The sequence below is a fragment of the Petromyzon marinus genome, chromosome 82 (genome assembly GCF_048934315.1).
Source record: "Petromyzon marinus isolate PM22_M1 ecotype Great Lakes invasive population chromosome 82, UKy_Petmar_22M1.pri1.0, whole genome shotgun sequence".
NCBI lineage: Eukaryota > Metazoa > Chordata > Hyperoartia > Petromyzontiformes > Petromyzontidae > Petromyzon > Petromyzon marinus.
Window position 1 is genome coordinate 6,722,484 of NC_133747.1, and position 22,390 is coordinate 6,744,873.

Below are 22,390 nucleotides of genomic sequence, written 5' to 3' on the forward strand. Positions count from 1 at the left end.
CGAAAGAATGAGAATAAAACAATAAAATAACACAATAAAATTCTCACGACGTTTCAGCCACAACGCAAGCGGCCGTCTTCAGGTGAAAGGAACAGACCTGTCGGGACGTCAGAGATTCAACAGACCTGTCGTCAGAGCTTCAACAGACCTGTCGTCAGAGCTTCAACAGACCTGTCGTCAGAGCTTCAACAGACCTGACGTCAGAGCTTCAACAGACCTGTCGTCAGAGCTTCAACAGACCTGTCGTCAGAGCTTCAACAGACCTGTCGTCAGAGCTTCAACAGACCTGACGTCAGAGCTTCAACAGACCTGTCGTCAGAGCATCAACAGACCTGTCGTCAGAGCTTCAACAGACCTGTCGTCAGAGCTTCAACAGACCTGTCGCCAGAGCTTCAACAGACCTATCGTCAGAGCTTCAACAGACCTGTCGTCAGAGCTTCAACAGACCTGTCGTCAGAGGTTCAACAGACCTGTCGTCAGAGCTTCAACAGACCTGTCGTCCCGACAGGTCTGTTCCTTTCACCTGAAGACGGCCGCTTGCGTTGTGGCCGAAACGTCGTGAGAATTTTATTGTTATTTTATTGCTTTATTCTCATTCTACGTGACTTAATCAAAATAACGAAAGAAGATGAATCCTTGCAGTCACGAAAGCTTTAAATCGAAATTTACCGAAAGAACCAAGAATATTAATTCCTGCAGTCACGAAAGTTTTAAGTCACAATAGAATGCGCCTCCACTCGGCTTGCCTCAATCTGCGTGGACCCTTGGCCCCCACACACACAGTGTGTATACGTACACACACAGTGTACACACAGTGTTTACACACACAGTGTACACACAGTGTTTACACACACACAGTGTACACACAGTAGTGTACACACACACAGTGTGTACACGTACACACACGGTGTACACACAGTGTTTACATACACACAGTGTTTACACACACACAGTGTACACACACAGTGTACACACACAGTGTACACACACACTTTGTACATACACACACATTATTGTACACAATAATGTCCACGTTGTTGTTGCTGAGCTCACACACCCAAGGGGTCTCTGTTCAAGGGAGGGAGCAATGGAAAATGAATCTAAATCAACTTAAACTCTAACACCGCTCTGTGACGTCACCCCTCAGCATTACCTCATCGGCTTGAAACGCCAGGGCGAGGTGTACCTCGCTAGTGACGTCATGTCACCAAGGTATTTACCCCACCCCGACCACCGATCTCTTGAGCGTGACGTCACCTCCGCTCGGCCCCTGCCGATATCTGTTCCAGTGCCAATCCTTATTTGGGCAAAGCTACTCACGGTGACTGGAGGCTCATTAACATAATGTATTCGTGAAAGCCGTCGTGAGTTTATTGCGACGAGTTCGGCACCCATGCCCCATCCCTCCACTTATGGGCCAGGCTCATTAACATAAATTATTTAAGTTACAGAGCCCCTCATTGTGGGAGGGGAGTGTCTTGTTCCCCGCAAGTGACGTCATGTCACCTACGGCTGCCGCGTGACGTCACGAGGTAACGAATCTGTCGCTCCGCGCGTGAACTGAAATCCGAGGTGAGAAATTCTCATCGCGGTTGTGGTGGTTGTGGTTGTTGTGGTGGTGGTTGTTGTTGTTTACAGAGGTAGAGCCTCGCTCTCTCTCCCGCACTCACGTGCGGGCAGGGGACCCCCCCCCCCCCTGTGCAGTGCGGGTGTTGGATTCCGGACCCGGGGTGGTTGGGTTTTTCCCACCTCTCCCGGAGTGAAGTGGTTTTCTTTGCACTTGTCCGTGCTGGTGACGAGCAGCTGTATCGGTTTCCTTTGCTGCGCACGCGATGACGCGCGAGGGCCTGTCTCTGGGTTGGTGGCTGGGCTCACCAGTGTCTGGTGGCGGTGCGTGGTACGCACCTGGCCACGGATTTTTTTTTCTGTTACCCATTTTAGTGTCATTACGATACCATTTTTTCCTTTTGTAACGAAATGCACGCTTGCGTTGATGGTGACGCGGTTTTTTCTGACTGTGGCTGTTGTTGACGGCTCGCGTGAGGGTACGCACACGGACCTTGTGTATTGGAATCTGTGTATTGGAGACTCGCTGTGTGAAAACTGAAACCACCAGAGCATTTGCTGCTGGGTAATAAAGGATTCAAAGGTCTCTCGTAGGGATGTCAATTGAGTAGCAGCGAGCATGGAAGCGATGTCCAGGTTGGAACTTTACAACGCGGGGCCTAGCCACGCGGGGCCTTGCCTCCTGCCCTCGCCTGATCGCGTTTGCTTCAATTCTCTTGCTTAGTTGAGCAATCTTTGTAAGAAAGTTATCAACCAGGCTATGCGTTACTTGTGTGTTGACCGACTCTGTGTTGCATTACATTTCCTAATTGTACTCAGTTTTATTAAGTGTGCTTTCTCTGTGTGTGTGTGCTCGTTTTATTATTTTTTACTGCAGTTACCAAAGCTTCAAATCTCTCATTGACACAAGGCCGTAATTATAATATATTATAATAATTATATATATTGGGGGACACAACCCTCTCAATGATCAAATATGCTCATATTGGGGAGGGGACATTTTATTATATATTATATAGCAATATATAATATTGCTATAAAAATGTTTTCTAAATAATTGCTATGCTATGTTAATAAAAACAACAATTTGCTAAACCTTGGCCACAAAATCTGGACTTGTCTTCATATAACAATGCATAGATTTCTGTTTATATGATTGCGTTGTAATTTATGAATCCCTAATCTCTGCCATTACATACTATGGAACAAGAAAAGGTAAAACAAGTAAAAACAGAGCAATGTAATACAATACAATATTAGACATTGTATCAAATAATACAAAATCCATCCCATGTGTTAGTGAAATGTGTTAATATTTTATGCAGGAAATGGCAGGAAATAAGTTTTCAAATTTAATTTTTTTCTGGGGGGGGTTCCCAAACCCCCTGGAAGATTTGGTCCCTCCCAATGTTGACTCCATGGCTACGGTCTTGCATTGACTTGCTAATTTCTCTACCCCCCCTCTCTATTTAAGGCCTCGACACAGAGGCGTTGTTTCGCTGTGTGCCTATGCGTGTAGCTCTCTCTGTGTGTCTCTGTGTTATCTCTCTCTGTCTATGTGTCTCCGTGTCTGTGTTTTGTCTCTCAAATTGAGCAATCTTTGGAAGAACGTTATCAACCAGGTGGGGTGTTGACTGTTACGTTAGCCGACTCTCTGTGTTGTATTGCATTACGTTTCTAAATTTACTAGGTTTGTTTTCTCTATCACTTGCACCTGATGATGATTGCTTGTGTTGCAATCGAAACGTCGTATGCTATTTGCATACAGCGATGGTGTACGGTGCTTTTTGTGGAATATTTTGCTGTTTTCCCCTGGATTTTCTGTTTGCACAGTCACAGTCACTTTAAGATGTTTTCTTGTTCATGTTTTGTTTGTTGCGGTTGCACCCGATTCAAGAGCCGAATGGCTCACAGGGCTATACCAAATAAATGAAACTGAGACTATTATTTCATTTCTTTATTTTTTCTACGTGACTTTACCGAAATAACCTAAGAGTATCTTGCTTAAGTTTTAATTTCTCTTCACCTGCCTCGCTACTCTGTAACTTTGTTTTGTTTTAAATATTCACAGTTTTTTTATTTTTTTACCAGGCCACGCCCGCGTTGAGCTGCTGTACCGCTCTTGTTTACAGAAGCAACCTGCCCACAACAACAATAACAACAAGGTGGGGCTTGTCAACAGTGTGGTGGTGTTCACTCTAGACGCGTGGCGGTGTTCACTCTGGACGCGTGGCGGTGTTCACTCTAGATGCGTGGCGCTGTTCACTCTAGACGCGTGGTGGTATTCACTCTAGATGTGTGGTGGTATTCACTCTAGATGCGTGGTGGTGTTCACACTCTACATGTGGAGGGGAAACCCGGGTATCGGGAAGGAAATCCACGCGACCACGGGGAGAGAGAGAGACACACACCCTCGGCTGTGTTGATTGATCCTCAATGAATTACTTGGTGGAGTGAGGAACCATTAATACTGAGCAGGTGACGGTGGCCAGGCGTGGGTCTGGACACACCACCACCTGTGAACCATGCCAGTGTGTGACAGTGGTGGAGCCAGTGGGGGTGGGATGGCACGTGCCCCTCAACGATCCGATAGAAATCCCTCATTTTGATAGGATCATTGGGGTTTATTAGTAACTAGCTTCACTACCCGGCTTCGCCCAGACCTGGATTCTCGTCTTGGATGCATTTCAAATTTCATATTCCCTTATCTTTCACTGGAAATGCCTGAAAATAATTGATGCTTGCAAGAAATAAAAAAGCTGAAACAAATAAAGTTACCTATATCGGATGTTTTCACTCAAGGAAATTCAACCTTAACCCACTTCTACGTAAGGTCGATTGTGGCCACTCTGGAAGGGAATGACGTGGCGAGCTGAAAATAGTCGTGTTCACTTAGAAATTCCAGACAGCATAAGCTGTGAAATTTTCATGTCGCCAGAGCTCAGCGTTGGAGAGTTTTTGGTGCTCCACACAAACAGATGCTATTTCTGCTTTATATTTAATATAGCCATTGTACCCGTTCTTCGCACGGATATGTATCGAAACTCTGAGAAACCAATGGCTTCACCGGCCAGGAGCGACGCGCCACCTAAAATCTCCCGGCACACTGTTTACAGCTCGAGAAGTACGGCACGCGAAGAGCCATATGGTAGGGGTAAGCATTGCAGAGCGCTTTACTCAGGTGTGTTGCGGGTTGATGCCACACATTCCATAGTCATTTCCCACCCCCCCAAAATACATTGTGTACAGTATGGAACCTACCCACATGCCAAATTTCAAGTGTGTAGCATGTTGGGAAGTATGCTAAACATTTCGAACAGACACACGTATCCACACATTTCCCTTTTATATATATAGATAAATCGGCATTTTGTGACCCCCCCTCCCACTGCCACCGTGTGGCATATTATTACGTGCCAGGGACTCTATGAGAGGACAACAGTCCGAGTCCATTATTGGCAATAAGTAATGGCAAAGCTGTTACAAGCGACTCACAGAATTGTGCGTAGTTGCTTATATAGTACACGACTTCCCTGATGGCAAACACCTTCAGCGAGCACGATGCTGATCACACGCGTCGAATAAAAAGCAAGGGACAAGTCCTTACTAACAACTCCTTACCAACAACTCCTTACTAACAATTCCTTACTTACTAACAACTCCTTACTAACAACTCCTTACTAACAGCTCCTTACTAACAACTCGTATCATTTTTCATTGCTGAAGGGGTTGCCCCTCCTACCTGAAAATCCTGGCTCCACCTCTGAGTGTGTGACAGGGTCAAGTTTGTATTTGCAGTAAAGTCTATTAACTCTATTGAGCACGGAGGTTATATTAAAAGAGTTTATTTTTGTTTTTATCTGGAACTCTTTGTAAGAATGGAGTCGAGAAGTTATCACAGCACACGTGCAGCTGAAGTCGGAACTGCTCATCCCAGCATTCAAGGACATCTGTGCCTGGCTTTACACCTCTAAGTTGTGATTGAACATTAATGTATTCATTCATGCATAACACAAATAGTATTCTTTTCCAAACCCTTTGCTATGTCAGCTGAATTTAGCTTTCATAAATATTCCTTTTGAAGCCAGACAGCCGATATTGTGTGCTCGGGGTTTTGGGTTAACATTAATTTTGAAGATACCAGGGCTTCCAGGCACGTTTGGGACAATTCACCCTCTCATTGTGTGCCATAACAGCCACTGTGATGAATTTGGGAAACTTTTTCACTATATTATGAATATACGAATACGTATACACGTGTAACTCACGTGTTACTGTATATATGCATTCCTCTGTGCCTCGATACTGACATGTAGATGGTGTGGATATTCTTTATTTCTGTCTGCAGCTGTCGCTTCCTCTGCAGAATTGGTCTGATGGAGCAAAGGCTCTCGGCGCAGCTCGGTACGACAAGGCAACAATGCGACCGGTGTGCATACAGCACGGATCGTCCTGCACATTTGACCTTGCACCAGAGAACACACACAGGAGAGAAACCCTTCAAGTGCAGTGTGTGTGGGAAGGCGTTTGCACATTCATTTGCTCTTGTAACACACCAGAGAATACACACAGGAGAGAAACCCTTCAAGTGCAGTGTGTGTGGGAAGGCGTTTGCACAGTTATCTACTCTTGTAACACATCAGAGAACACACACAGGAGAGAAACCCTTCAAGTGCAGTGTGTGTAGGAAGGCGTTTTCACATTCATCTCCTCTTGTAACACACCAGAGAACACACACGGGAGAGAAACCTTTCAAGTGCGGTGTGTGTGGGAAGGCGTTTTCACAGTCATCTGCTCTTAAAAAACACCAGAGAACTCACACGGGAGAGAAACCCTTCAAGTGCAGTGTGTGTGGGAAGGCGTTTGCACATTCACCACATCTTCAAAGACACCAGAGAACTCACAAGCATCAGAAGATCCACAAGGAGTGGAGTCTGAAATCAGCTTGTGAAAGTCAAAGTGCCGCAATGAGACCATCCCTCATGAAACAAGAACCGGAAGAAAATCCCAGCTTGGACACTTGTAAAGGTATCGAGGTGAAATATGAAGACGTGAAGGTCAAATGTGAAGAAGTGATAGTGAAGAGTGAAGAAGTGAAGGTCACATGTGAAGAAGTGATGGTGAAGAGCGAAGAGGTGAAGGTGAAATGTGAAGAAGTGATGGTGAAGAGCGAGGAAGTGAAGGTAAAATGTGAAGATAAAGATTCAATTCCAAAATCGGACCTTCACATCGATGGAGGCAACGTGAAGCAGGAGGAGAATTCTGATTGTGAGGCAGAGCGAGGCAACTCCCAACAGTTTGTGGAAGTGGAGGTGTGGGTGGACTTCCTCCGAGGCAATACGAAGTCAAATGGAGACCCGGTAGATGTGTAAGCCAGAGACAATGTTGCTCCAATAGATGCACCTTTGTCACAGGCCTTTAATGACAAGAATGTGAAGTTGAACACTCAATTCCTAGGACCAACCTGCAGGGTAAGAGCGGCCAGTCTTTGTTGACCTGTGGGTTAGGTAGATCTCTAGCCAGGAGCGAGAGCCAATAAGCCCCCAAGCGTTGACTATGTTATAATAATTGCAATTATATGGTGCTTGCTTAATCGCCTTGGCAATTCGTAGTTTTGCGTCGTATCTCGTTTCAAACACTCGAAGAGCACCCCCAAGTAGCAGCTGCCCCTGTGTGGCACAAGGTGGTGGCCCTGCACCAGCCTGCATGTGGACAAGAGCCTGTCAGTAGGGGGCGATCATTGACGTGCCATCTTAGTTGTGGAGTTTGTAGGTAATCTTTGGAATTTGCTCAATTTTGACCGTGACACCAACATGCAATGGCCTACTCATTTTGAATGGCGCAATAGTATGTTGTACATACACTGTTAAGCAGACGGTGCATAGTTTTTTTTTAAATAGCTTGTTAATGAGATGTAACCTGATGCAGTATATTTCAGTGCAGTAATTCAATTTTATTAATATGCCTGTCAATATTTTAGAATGAATACTTGTCCGATTGTGTGCGTACATGCAACATTTTGTCTATAAGGGTCAAACATTGAATAAGTGATGTTAGGACGAAATGTGTTTTGGAAGTAACCTGTACAGATAACTCAGGTGAGACTCATTGTTCTTGTGATATAGGTCAAAGGGTATTTTTGTGTTTTCAGGAAGCATCTCCTTCTGGAGCAACTCATTGTCTTTGAAATATGGAGCACACTCGGATCATTCATCAGTTACAAGGCATACCACTCAAAAGTTACACGTAGAGGGGATACATTCTCTACAACACTAATTATAATTTTGTATTACGTGTTGATGTAGATTTTGTCGAATTAGAACAAGAAATGATCCTTGCTGATTAACGACTGCATGTTCACAACCATGGCTTGAAGCAAGCCTGACCGCCTGCGGTGCCCCTCACAACCATTTACGGCCTTGGGCCAGGAAAGTCACGAAAAAAATTGGACACGAACGACGCATTCACGCAAGCTCCCGATGCTCCGTTTTGAAGTTTGAAAATGAAACAACTGTGAATTGTATTATGTTTTGAATTAGATAATTGTATTTCTTCATTAAAAGCTTATTCATTGAAAACGATATTTCATGTGAATTCTCTCGTCGTTAAGTAGATGGCCTCGCCGGGGATTCGGTTCGATGCGGACTTTCACCTGGTTGGGATCGCGGGATCGAGATGAGACGACACTAGAGCTGGCCGTGCGAGAAGACCGCCGTCTGCAGATCGATTCCATCGTGATCGAACGTCTGTCCCTGCGCCTCCGTCGTTTATGCAGGCGGTGGATAGGTTTGCAGCGCCCTCTGCATGAAAACGATGGAAAATGCAGCGTCCATTGCAGATAGATGAAGTGCGCTTATTTAAAAGCGTTTAGCCAGTGGGTTTTCAAAGTACCTTCGTCTTACAGAAATAAATTTTGCGTGAGCCCACTGCATTAAAGCAATGCTCAGCTGAGCGGGGCGAGCCACGGGGGGGGGGGGGGGCACCTTATCTTTGTCACGTGCCGTAGCTCACGTTATTGCCGTGACAATGTCTGGATGTTTTCGTCTGAGGATGACCGCTTGTGTTGCGATCGAAACGTAGTGATTTATTTATTATTTTCTTTTATACCTACGTGACTTTACTCAAAGAAGCAAAGAGTATGAAAGATGTCTTGTCTGTTGAACTTGTTCATAGCTGTGTACATCGATATCCCACATTACTTACACGTGTAGAGGTGTTACGGGAGGGTGACACGTGGTCGTAGGGCGGTGGCCACAAACGTCCGCAACGGCCACCACCCTGGGGGGCTGTGGGGGACGCTGTGATCCCTCCCAGCCCCACCCCTCAGAGAGGGACAGTATTAAAGATGGGACCCGGAGAGCTGAGAGGGAGATCGACTCAAGCAAGGTGAAGAGCCAGTGAAGAAAGAAGATCGACTAGCTAGACCCTGGAACTCCTTTGGACCCACTGTCCTTTTGAGGGCCGGGCAAAGCAAGCCAGGGTGCGACACCAGAGCCGCGAGGGCCGATGTCCTTCTGAGGGCCGGACTCGTGTGGCTGGTGATCGGGACCTGCGCCGAAGCTGGGCCAGGTCAGATAGCCTCTTAAGAGAGGACCAGGATAGAGGGAAGCAGGGAGCTGGCGTGGGCTAAAGCTCGGGAAATGTTCCCTCTATAGAGTATGGGTGAAGAGGCCGTTACCTCTTCAAGTATCAGATTTGCCACTCTAATTGAAGTGTCTGTAATAAATAAGTGTAGCCTCCAAAGAACAGTCTCCGACGTCAATAAGGCCACTACACACGTACACACCACACACAATGTAATAAATAGAAACTAGAACGATTTTCGGGGATGGGCAAAGATGGAGGAATCTCTTTCAATGGAGCGAGTTAATTGTTTTAGATTCAACATCTCTCTGTCCGTCTGTGTCTCTGTTCGCCTCTGTGTCTCTCTCTCTCTGCCTCTGTCTATCTTTCTCTGTCTTCCTCTTGTCTGTGTCTGTCTATCAGTGTCTGTCCAACCGTAGTCAACGACTATCAGTAGCAGCAGGCGCCCGTTCATATATATTTAAATATATATTTTTCTATTCCACTTGTGTGTAAATCTGTGTATACCCTGGATATTTTAGAGATGGCAATTCTCCTGCTTTGTGTCCTACTGCTGTCCCTCCCGGGCATATCTAGTGCCACACTCAACTCTACAAACGGCTACCCTCGTTATTTTGCGTCAATACTTGTTGCTCGATTTGCCACTACACCTGCAAATGAAACAGTTCATAGACACTTCTACACTCCATCATTGTATCCTTTTAAACGCTATCTTTGTCCCATTACTTCACCAGCACTCCTTCCAAACTTAATTCTGCTCTTAAAAATAACACGATCTGCGAGCTGCTGTTATTCGTCCAAGGTTCGCCGCTCTTCATCCTTTCACAGAAAATACTTATGCAAACTGTTAATTCTACTTTTCTTATTCCTGGGTGGTATTGAGCTTCATCCTGGCCCAAATGAAAAGAGCTCGTATAATTCTGTAGATTTTTCTGGCAGGAAAGGTGTTGGTGTTCTACATGTCAACATCAGAGGGCTTGTGATTAAATTAAGTCAACTAAAACTAGAAGTGGCAAATCTTGATCCGGACATTTTTTGCCTAACAGAAACATTTCTCACTCCTGCCCTCAATGACTTGCAGATTACAATTGAAAACTACAACCTTTTTCAGCTTGACCGAGGATCTAAAGGAGGTGGAATTGCCATCTATGTTCGTAACACTATTGCATGTTCACCAGCTCACTCCTTGTTTAAAAAATGTTGCTTTGAAGGTCTGGCTCTCAGAATAACTCTCCCAAATAATCAACAGTTATTGGTAGTGTGCTGCTATAGACCGCCTTGTGGGAAGGATGTTGAAGCTGCATCGGCACTGAGAGAGCTTTTTGGGGGCCTCCCTAAAGGTGAAATAATTTTAGTGGGTGATCTAAATTGGAATTGGCTAAACCCGCCGGCCGTGGCCACAAATTTTACAGATGAATTTAACTTGTTTCAATTAATAAATGTCCCCACAAGACCCAACCTAAAAAATCCGGGACAGTCAACTCTGCTTGACGTCCTATTGACAAATGCCCCTCACAATATCGCACTGACTGGTGTTCTGGGTAATAACCTTAGTGATCACTCCTTCATTTTTTGTGTGAGATCATCAGCCAGACCCAAAGCCCCCCCTAAAATTGTTGAGAAGCACTCTTTGAGGCACTTCAGCACTCAGGCATTTACAAATGATGTGCTTCACTCGGATATTGATAAGGTCTGTGATATCCCCAACCTGACTACGGCTTGGGAGACTTTCAGGTACACGTTTCTCCAAATTCTTAACAAACATGCTCCGTTGGTTAGATTTTAAACTAAAGGCAACCGCCCACCATGGTATGATCCTTTGATTAAAAAGCTCATGAAAACTAGGGACAAGGCTTGGGCATGTGCTCAGAAAAGTAATTTGGTAAATGACTGGCTAGAATACAGGATTATAAGGAATAGATGCGTAAAAAAAATACGGCATGCAAAAAATGCCTATTTTTCCTCCACTCTCCTGGAATCACATGGAAATGCCAGGATTTTTTTGAAAACAATCAAATCTATCGAAAAGGCATCCAAAACAGAAAATCTGCCTGTTGAGCTTCACCGAAATGGGGGAATATTTTTCAGATCCCAAAAAAATAGTTGACAATTTTAACCTTCATTTTTCTGAAGCTGGTAATCTTTTTGATAATGTATTGGGAGTCACCCCTGCTCCTGCAAATTCCTACACCCCTGTCCAAACATTAAACGAATTTAGTTTCCAACCAATCCACGAAAGTAATGTTCTGAAACAACTGTCCTACCTCAAAGGGTCCTCCTCTACCGGAGCAGATAGTTTTCCCGTCTTTGCTCTACTAACTGTTGGTCACCTAATATACAAACCTATAGCCCATATTTTCAACCTGTCCATCAAAGAAGCATCAGTTCCTCTAGAATGGAAACATTCCTATGTCCTTTGATTTAAAGCTTTCGTGACTGCAGTAATTCATATTCTTTGTTTTTTCGGTAAAGTCACGTTGAAGAGAAACAACAAAATAATAAAATGATAAAATAAACGCCGTTTAAAAATAAATTTATGCGAACCAACACACCTGAAGACGACCGTTTGAGTTATGGTCGAAACGTCGTGAGAGTTTTTTATTGTTTTATATATTTTATTATTTTGTTGTTTCTCTTCAACGTGACTTTACCGAAAAAACTAAGAATATTCCTATGTCCGTCCACTTCACAAAGGGGGCCCTAAAGATGATCCCAATAACTACCGACCTATCTCAATTCTGTCCCCATTGATGAAAATTTTTGAAAAATTATTGAACTACCAAATTAGCAGTTTCCTGTCCACCAACAATCTACTACATCTAAAACAATCTGGGTTCTGGAAAAAATACAGCACCACATCTGCTGCATTAGACTCTTTGAATCAAATTTACAATAGCCTTGATAATAAGCAGTACTGTGCCTGTCTTTTTCTTGACCTGTCCAAAGCTTTTGATATAGTTGACCACAACACCCTGCTTAGTAACTAAGTTGCCTCGGTTTTTCCGAGAACACAGTACAATGGTTAAAAAATTACCTCTTTTCTCGCACCCAAACTGTATTCACAGATGGTTGGAGGTCAAACAGTGTTAAGATAACAAAAGGGGTTCCACAGGGTTCCATCCTCGGCCCCCTCTTGTTCTCTCTTCATGTCAATGACTTGGGCACTGAACTGGATCATTCCAGGGTAAATCTTTTTGCAGATGACACGATACTGATTACTGCTGGCCGCTCTCCGGATGACGTGATTGCTAAGCTCCAGGGTGATTTCAACAAACTACAACATCAGCTAGTTTCTCTTAAACTAGTCCTGAATACCTCCAAAACCAAGGTGCTATGCTTCTCTCCGGGACTAAAGCAGGAAGTTATTTTTCCCCAATTACATTCCTTGAATAATTATCAAATAGAGCAAGTCAAGATCTATAAGTATCTTGGGGTCATCCTGGATTCAAAACTTAGTTTTGAAGATCACATTGATTATATTGGTAAAAAGACAAAAATAAAAATTGGTTTTCTGTATCGACACAAGCACTGCTTCCCCCCAATGTTCCGTTTGGAATTGATAAAAGCTACCATACTGCCTCTACTTGACTACTGTGACATCGTGTATAAATCAGCCCCAAGTACTGTACTGAAGAAGCTTGATTCCATCTATCACTCGGCCTTAAGATTTGCATTGAAATGCCCATATAGGACTCACCACTGTGATCTCTACATTGGGTCAAACTTAACATCTCTTAATGTTCGACGGCTTGTGCACCAGATCTTATTTATTCACGATGTACTTACAAAAAATTCCGCAGACTACCTACTGGATCTCCTGTTTCAAAGAACAAATTTGACCTCAGGTCTTCGCTCATTTACCAGCTTCACATTCCCTATTGCCGTACAAAAACTGGAGGAAGGGCCTTTGCTATTGATGCCCCCAGGGTCTGGAATGCTATTGCCAATAAACTGCAACTTGAATCACTACCTATGAGATCTTCACTCAAAACTGCTCTAGAGTTGTACAACCCTAGCTGCCACTGCTATTCAGTGGCCTAAAATATGGCTCTAGATTTTGGTGTTATAATGTATTTATGTATTTATTGTAAAAAATTCGGTCAGTCCCTATGATCACTATTACATTGGATTTATGGCTTTTATTTTGATTTCGAAAAGTTTTTTTTTGTTTTGGCCATGTTTTTGTTTATTGTAGTACGGAGTTAGACTGATGGCTTTAATCTTAGTTGTCTTGTGGTTGTTGTTATTTGACTTGCATCCCACTGGGATTTTTGCACACAGCGTTGGTGTACGGTGCTATTTCAGGAATATTTTGATATTTTTTTCCTGTATTTTCTGTTTGCACAGTCACATAATCACTTTAAGATGTTTTCTTGTTCATGTTTTTTGTTTGTTGCGGTTGCACCCGATTCAAGAGCCGAATGGCTCACAGGGCTATACCAAATAAATGAACTATGAACTATGTTCAGCTCCCACGGCTACAAGCCACTCAAACTTGCTCCCAACACACAAAGACAAAGATCCCCCATATAGCCTGGACAGAATGTTGGGGCAAGTGCTGTTAGTGAGCACCTAACACAAAGACACCCCATATAGCCTTAACAGACTGTAGGGGCAAGTGCTGTTAGCGAGCACCTATTAAGGGTGGGACGGCACACGAGGGGGTGGGTGGCCAGCACCACGCCCGGCCGCCTTTGTCTCCCTAGTGGCGATGTTTACACACCGCACCGGGTACTCGTTTGAGGCTGAATCGACGTAGGGGAGGCTCAGGACCGGTTCACAAAATCGTCACTGGCGGTGTTGGCCACGAGCGGGAATGGAACTCGGCTGGTCGGGTGCGGAGCGCAGCGCTCACCACGTCACTGCCGCTCCCCTTCTGTCAACAAACTTGAACTCTGACCCCGCTCTCTGACGTCACCGCTCAGCGTGACCTCATCGGCGTCAAACGCCAGGGGGAGGTGAGCCTCGCTAGCGACGTCATGTCACCCACCCCCGACCACCGCTCTCTTGAGCGTGACGTCACCTCTGTTCTGTGACTGCCCGCTCATTAACATAATATATTCGTGAAAACCGTCGCGAATTTATTTCAACGGGTTTAGCACCCACGCCCCATCCCTCCACGTATGGGACGGGCTCATTAAAATAATTTATTTAAGTTATAGATCCGCTCTTTGCGGGAGGGGAGTGTTATCGTTCCCCACAAGTGACGTCATGTCACCTCCTACTGCCGCGTGACGTCACGAGATAACAGGAAGCTGCTGCTCCGCCCGTGCACTGAAATCCGAGGTGAGAAATTCTCATCGCGGTTGTGGTGGTGGTGGTTGTTGTTTACCGAGGTAGAGCCTCGCTCTTTATCTCTCTCGTAGGGATGTCAATTGAGTAGCAGCGAGCATGGAGGCGATGTCCAGGTTGAAACTTTACAACGCAGGGCCTAGCCACGCGGGGCCTTGCCTCCTGCCCTCGCCTAAGTTTAATTTGTCTTCACACGGCTCGTCACTTTGTAACTTTGTTTTACTTTAAATATTCAGAAAAAATTTTATTTTATTTTTTTACCAGGCCGAGCCCGCTTGAGCTGCTATACCGCTCTTGTTTTCAGAAGCGACCTGCACACAACACAAGGTGAGGCTTGTCAACAGCGTGGTGGTGTTCACTCTAGATGCGTGGCGGTGTTCACTCTAGACGCGTGGTGGTGTTCACTCTAGACGCGTGGCGGTGTTCACTCTAGACGCGTGGCGGTGTTCACTCTAGACGCGTGGCGGTGTTCACTCTAGACGCGTGGCGGTGTTCACTCTAGACGTGTGGCGGTGTTCACTCTAGACGCGTGGCGGTGTTCACTCTAGACGCGTGGCGGTGTTCACTTTAGACGTGTGGCGGTGTTCACTCTAGACGTGTGGCGGTGTTCACTCTAGACGCGTGGCGGTGTTCACTCTAGACGCGTGGCGGTGTTCACTCTAGACGCGTGGCGGTGTTCACTCTAGACGCGTGGCGGTGTTCACTCTGGACGCGTGGCGGTGTTCACTCTGGACGCGTGGCGGTGTTCACTCTGGACGCGTGGCGGTGTTCACTCTGGACGCGTGGCGGTGTTCACTCTGGACGCGTGGCGGTGTTCACTCTAGACGTGTGGGGGTGTTCACTCTAGACGCGTGGCGGTGTTCACTCTGGACGCGTGGCGGTGTTCACTCTGGACGCGTGGCGGTGTTCACTCTAGACGTGTGGTGGTGTTCACTCTGGACGCGTGGCGGTGTTCACTCTAGACGCGTGGTGGTGTTCACTATAGACGCGTGGTGGTGTTCACTCTAGACGTGTGGCGGTGTTCACTCTAGACGCGTGGCGGTGTTCACTCTAGACGCGTGGCGGTGTTCACTCTGGACGCGTGGCGGTGTTCACTCTAGACGCGTGGCGGTGTTCACTCTAGACGCGTGGCGGTGTTCACTCTAGACGCGTGGCGGTGTTCACTCTAGCCGCGTGGCGGTGTTCACTCTAGACGCGTGGCGGTGTTCACTCTGGACGCGTGGCGGTGTTCACTCTAGACGCGTGGTGGTGTTCACTCTAGACGCCTGGCGGTGTTCACTCTCTACATGTGGAGGGGAAACCGGGGGATCGGGAAGGAAATCCACGCGACCACGGGAAGAGAGAGACACGCAGCCTCGGCTGTGTTGATTGATCCTCAATGAATTACTTGGTGGAGTGAGGAAGCATTAATACTGAGCGGATGAAGGTGGCCAGGCATGGGTCTGGACACACCACCACCTCACTCATTGTTTTTTTCGGTAAAGTCACGTATGTAGAAATACCATAAAATTATATTAAAATAAATCAATCAGGACGTTTCGACCGCAACACAAGCGATCTTCAGGTGTAAAAAACAAATAGCACATAGGGTGACATCAACGCAACACAGAGAGCGTTAAACTGCACGGAGGTAAATACAACAAGAAGATGAGACGAAAATTCAACAAACCTAAGAAAAATTTACGTGATGCAAAACCAGTCGGCCAACGACACAGACACTTGCCTGGCTGACCACGAATTTCAGAAGTGCTAAATTTCGTGTTCATCCTCTTCGGCCCCTGCCCCCACTTCTACTACTTATTTTAAGCCTCTGTCTGTTCATCCCTCCGGCCCCTTTTTTCTTACTTCTCTGTCCGTCTTTCCTCTTCTTACCTCTTGTGTCCCTGTATATGTATTTCTGCTCTCTTGTACCTCGTATTTGTTCACTCTGTCTATGCTGGTATGTTCAACCCAGAGGATGAACACGAAATTTATGACTTCTGAAATTCGTGGTCTGCCAGGCAAGTGTCTAACTGTGTCGTTGGCCGACTGGTTTTGCATCACGTAAATTTTTCTTTTGTTGAATTCTTGTCTCATCTTCTTGTATTTACCTCCGTGCAGTTTAATACTCTCTGTGTTGCGTTGATGTCACCCTATGTGCTATTTGTTTTTTACACCTGATGAAGATCGCTTGTGTTGCGGTCGAAACGTCGTGATTGATTTATTTTAATATAATTTTATGGTATTTCTACATATGTGACTTTACCGAAAAAAAACAATGAGTAATTTATGTAGTCAGGAAAGCTTTAATTCTTTATTAACACCACCACCTGTTTACCATGCCAGTGTGTGACAGTGTAAAATGTGTTTGCAGTAAAGTCTATTAACTCTGTTGAACACGGAGGTTATATCAAAACAGTAGTTGCTTTCTGTTTTCCTCTGGAACACTTTGTTAGAATGGAAACAGTCAGGAAGTTAACACAGCACACACATGCTACATGAAGTCGGATCTGTTCATCCCAGCATTCAAGGAGATCTGAGCCTGGCTTCACACCTCTAATTTGCGATTGAACATTAATTTATGCATTTCTGCATAACACAAATAGTATCGTTTTCAACACCCTTCGCTATGTCAGCTGAATTTAGCTTTCATAAATAATCTTTTTGTAGCCAGACAGCCGAAATTGTGTGCTCGGAGTTTTTGGTTAACATTCATTTTGAAGACACTAGGGCTTCCAGGCATGTTCATGACCATTTGCCCTCTCACTGTGTGCCATAACAGCCCGTGTGATGAATTTGGGACACTTTTTCACTATTATGAATATATGAATAAGTATACACGTGTAACTCACGTGTTACTGTATATATGCATTACTCTGTGCCTCGATACTGACGTGTAGACGGTGTGGATATTCTTTATTTCTGTCTGCAGCTGTCGCTTCCTCTGCAGAATTGGTCTGATGGAGCAAAGGCTCTCGGCACAGCTTGGTACAAAAAGGCATCAATGCAACCAGTGTGCATACAGCACGGATCGTCCTGGACATTTGACACAGCACCAGAGAACTCACACGGGAGAGAAACCCTTCAAGTGCAGTGTGTGTGGGAAAGCGTTAGCACATTCATCTGCTCTTATAACACACCAGAGAACACACACAGGAGAGAAACCCTTCAAGTGCACTGCATGTGGGAACGCATTTTCACAGTCATCTGCTCTTAAAAAACACCAGAGAACACACACAGGAGAGAAACCCTTCAAGTGCAATGTGTGTTGGAAGGCATTTTCACAGTCATCTGACCTTAAAAAACACCAGAGAACACACACAGGAGAGAAACCCTTCAAGTGCAGTGTGTGCGGGAACGCGTTTTCAGATTCATATACTCTTGTAACACACCAGAGAAGACACACAGGGGAGAAACCCTTCAAGTGCAGTGTGTGTGGGAAGGCGTTTGCACTTTCATCTGCTCTTGTAACACACCAGAGAACACACACGGGGGAGAAACCCTTCAAGTGCAGTGTGTGTGGGAAGGCGTTTGCACTTTCATCAACTCTTGTAACACACCAGAGAACACACACGGGGGAGAAACCCTTCAAGTGCAGTGTGTGTGGGAAGTCGTTTGCACAGTCATCTCCTCTTGTAGCACACCAGAGAACACACACGGGAGAAAAACCCTTCAAGTGCAGTGTGTGTGGGAAGGCGTTTGCCCTTTCATCTACTCTTGTAACACACCAGAGAACACACACGGGAGAGAAACCCTTCAAGTGCAGTGTGTGTGGGAAGGCATTTACACAGTCATATCCTCTTGTAGCACACCAGAGATCACACATGGGAGAGAAACCCTTAAAGTGCAGTGTGTGTGGGAAGGCGTTTGTACATTCATCTGCTCTTGTAGAACACCAGAGAACACACATGGGAAAGAAACCCTTCAAGTGCAGTGTGTGTGGGATGGCATTTTCAAATTCATCAAATCTTCATGTACACCAGAGAACACAGAAGCATCAGAAGATCCACAAGGAGTGGAGTCTGAAATCTGCTTGTGAAAGTCAAAGTGCCGCAATGAGCCCATCCCTCATCAAACAAGAACCGGAAGAAAATCCCAGCTTGGACACTTTTAAAGGTATCGAGGTGAAATATGAAGAGGTGATGGTGAAATGCGAAGAAGTGATGGTAAAATATGAAGATGAAGATTCAACTCCAAAATCGGACCTTCACATCGATGGAAGCAACGTGAAGCAGGAGGAGAATTCTGACTGAGGCAGAGCGAGGCAACTCCCAGAAGTATGTGGAAGTGGAGGTGTGGGTAGACTTCCTCCGAGACAATACAAAGTCAAATGGAGACCCCGTAGATGTGTAAGCTTGAGACGATGTCGCTCCAATAGATGCAACTTTGTCACAGGCCTTTAATGAAAAGAATGAGAAGTTGAACACTCAATTCCTAGGTGCAACCTGCAGGCTAAGAGCGGCCAGTCTTTGTGGACCTGTGGGTTGCGTAGATTTCTAACCAGGAGCGAGAGCCAATAAGCTCCCAATCATTCACTATGTTATAATTGCATTTATTGCCTTGGAAATTCGAGTTTTGTATCGTATCTTGTCTCAGACACTCGAAGAGCATCACCAAGTAGCAGCTTCCCCTGTGTGGCCCTACACCGGCCTGCATGTGGACAAAAGTCTGTCAGTAGGGGGCGATTATTGATGTAGTTTCTTAGTTGTGGAGTTTGAAGGTAATGTTTAGAATTTGCTAAATTTTGACCCAGACACCAACATGCAATGGCCTACTCGTTTTGATTGGCGCAATAGTATGTTGTACACACGCTGTTAAGCAGACGGTATATGTTTTAATAGCTTGTTAAGTTTTGATTTAAAGCTTTCGTGACTGCAGGGATTCATATTCTTGGTTCTTTCGGTAAGGTCACCTAGAAGGGAAACAATAAAATAATACAAATATAAAACAATAAAATTCTCACGACGTTTCGACTGCAACACAAGCAATCATCATCATGTGTGAAAACCACAGCAAGAATTTTTGTGTTAATACGATGCAGCATATTTCAGTGCAGTAATACAATTTTGTTGAAATGACTCAATTTAGAATGAATACTTGTCTGATTGTGTACGTACATGTAATATTTTGTCTATAAGGGTCAAACAATGAATAAGTGATGTTAGGACAAAGTGTGTGTTTTGGAAGTAACTGTGGTGCCACAGCAACGGAGCAACTCCGCCGACACTGCCACCCCCTCGCACCCCTCCACGTAAACACACGCACTCACGGAGGGTCTCGTGGGGGGACACCTGGTACCATGGGTTTTTACCCGAGTGGCCCCTTGCAGGGATGTCCCACGGTTTCACAGTTGCAGGAGATTGGCCGACCCCCCCCCCCCCCAGGCCAAATTGCATTGCGGCCCCCGTGAATTGGCTTAAAATTGTATGGGCACGACGAAGCTCACCGAGCTAACCACAATGAGACACAGCACGGGGAAGGGGCCAAGGGGGAGTAAATATTAGGCTGACAGCGTAGACGAGGGGGTGGGAGGGAAATTCCTGGACTGACTGCAGCTGTGTATTCCGCGGGACGGCCACCCCAATCAAACCGGTTGAGTCCGGGGTGGGGAGGACGGGTGCATAGACAATGGATCGAGGCGTAATTGGAAAGCAACGCTCCAGGTAGGGGCGGGGCATCGGTTTAAAATCGAAAGGTAGGCGCCCGATTGGCCACAGGATAACACCACGTGACCATGGATCTTTGGATTCCGAGGGCATAAATGGAAGGGGCGGAAAAACGTTAAGCAGTTCTCCAGCCATTCAGCTGCCCTGTCCGACTCCCAGCCGCTTGCAGCATCTGAGGGACGCTGGCGAGTAATGCTACAACTCGACCCCAGGCAGAGACCTCTCGTACCCTCGTCCCTCCGACTCCCACCGCGTCCGTGCGACACCGTGAGTACGTCTGCGAGGTGAGAAGAAGGGTGAGGGTACACCCAGGGATTGAATAGGGATAGGCTAGGCGCTGCTCGACAACTATTTACTCCGGGCCGTACTGGGTTTACTATAGACGCGCCATTAATAAACTTCAGAAGATCGGTGTAGTATGATTTCTTTGTGTGTGGGTGAACTTCGGCGTGGTGTTTGTGATTTTGAGTGAAGCGACTGCGTGTGGGGCGGGGTGCGTGAGAGCGAGCGCGGGGCTGGTGTGTGAGGTACGCGTAGATTGCCATCTATACGACCGTCATTACGCGTGCATACGCTTTTCGCGGCGCGTTTACACAGGATAAATAGCCTTAACAGCGAGACGTGCACCCAGGGTCCTGCCGCAGGTCATCGCCGTTTCTTTTCAGTTTACATCAGCATTGCAGGCACGCAGATTAGGGCTAAGCCACGAGGAGGGGGGAGGAGCGTGTGCATATGCATACGGTTATTTTTTAGCGCTAGCCGTGGTGGGCGACGTGCATGGGCACGCGTGGACACGCAGCCACCTCCGCATTAGTGGTGGTGTACGTGGGGAGTGTGGGATTACTCCGGGCGGTGGTGAGCCAGCCACGTAGCCATGTCCCTCAGAGAGGGCGCTGGTGCGGGGGGGGGCGATCACTCGATCGGCGGGGGCCCGGCTAGAAGTGGCCAAGTAGGAGGGGGGAGTGGAGGGGGTGGACGTCGCGACCCTGCCCGCTCACGGGGAGCAAGGAGGTGGGCGTCAGCCCCCACAGCTCCACGCTTCGCACGCCGAGAGAAGGGGGCACGGCTGTGGCTGAGGAGACCCGCAGCTTCGTGCGGAGCGACAGGCCAGGTAGCTTCCACAGCGTTGCGCAGCTGATGAAAATTTATATTCTTGGCTGGGACCGTCTCACATTGACTTGCTCATCTCTCACATTTATATTTACGTACAACTTCCTTCTCCAGCTCCGCCCACTTACCCTTGGGTTGAGCCCAACAAAATCCGATATAAATTATTGTTGCAGCAGCTCTATCTCGTATGTCAGCAGTTATCCTGCTGTGTTTGTTTCACCTGATGGCGGTCGCTTGTGTTGCGATCGAAACGTCGTGATCTATTATTTTGCTACCTCTGTGACTTTACCGAAAGAAGCAAAGAGTATGAATTCCTGCAGACACGAAAGCTTCAAATCCAGATTATATATTCTTGATTCTTTCGGTAAAGTCGCGTAGATAGACAAAAAAATAAATAATGTGTTCAATAAAAATATCTAAATTTGGAATATAATAAATTGATGAAAAGATTTTGATTTAAAGCTTTCGTGACTGCATTGATTCATATTCTTGGTTCTTTCGGTAAAGTCACATTGAAGGGAAAGAATAAAATAATAAAATATATATAAAACAATTAAATTCTCACAACGTTTCGACTAACACAAACAGTCATCATCAGGTGTGAAAAACCAACGGCGAGAAGCATTTGAAAGAAGTGGCGGTTTGTATTTACTTATTTATTTTCAAACGTCTTTATTTATTTATTTTGAAACGGTGTTTGTATTAATTTTTTTTTAAAACGTTCGCACCACGGATAGCGATTTCACAGTTTGTTTAGAAGGACGAGTCCATCTATGTTCGGAAAAGAGGAGGGGGGAGACGAAAATGTAACGTATGCTGTCTGAAAGCCACCGTAAGCGTGAACAATCAATTAAGACCCGAAATGGTTTATCAAATCCTTCCAATGATTGCTAAGTCAGAATCCATCTTCTCGGTTGAAATTGTTTCTGTGTTTGTATATGTGGATAGCCTCATGAACGAATCTCTCATGGTAGCCCGATGGCTTGCAAATAACCTCTGTCTTGGAGAAGTCAATGTCATGTGAGCCTACTGAATTATAACAGTGATCTGCTACGGCCAAGGTGTTGGTCCTACCGTGTTTAAGGTCTGCTTTGTGTTCATGTCTCGGACCGCATTCGTGAACACAACGCAGACCTTAAACACGGTAGGACCAACACCTCGGCCGTGGCAAATCAGTTATATATCAGTAGGCT

General features: G+C 45.8%; 3 protein-coding genes across 4 annotated transcripts in view; all 3 read left to right on the forward strand.

The window, feature by feature from the left end:
• Positions 1 to 22,390, forward strand: part of LOC116958761 (uncharacterized) — a 59,670-nt gene that overhangs the window by 10,412 nt on the left and 26,868 nt on the right. The window lies entirely within an intron of this gene.
• LOC142907738 (uncharacterized) lies at positions 1,619 to 8,144 on the forward strand. Its single transcript, XM_076057441.1, has 3 exons — positions 1,619 to 1,640; positions 3,658 to 3,731; positions 5,915 to 8,144. Exon 3 carries the CDS (start codon positions 5,943 to 5,945, stop codon positions 6,936 to 6,938), a length of 996 nt encoding a protein of 331 aa, XP_075913556.1. The 5' UTR covers positions 1,619 to 1,640; positions 3,658 to 3,731; positions 5,915 to 5,942; the 3' UTR covers positions 6,939 to 8,144.
• On the forward strand, positions 14,348 to 20,509 carry LOC142907737 (uncharacterized). Of its 2 annotated transcripts, XM_076057439.1 has the most exons (3): positions 14,348 to 14,436; positions 14,707 to 14,769; positions 17,354 to 20,509. In XM_076057439.1, the coding sequence occupies exon 3, from the start codon at positions 17,382 to 17,384 to the stop codon at positions 18,672 to 18,674; it is 1,293 nt and encodes a 430-aa protein (XP_075913554.1). In that variant the 5' UTR covers positions 14,348 to 14,436; positions 14,707 to 14,769; positions 17,354 to 17,381; the 3' UTR covers positions 18,675 to 20,509. The 2 variants fall into 2 exon arrangements, with proteins under 2 accessions (XP_075913554.1, XP_075913555.1); XM_076057440.1 differs by lacking the exon at positions 14,707 to 14,769 and having other exon boundaries at positions 14,372 to 14,436.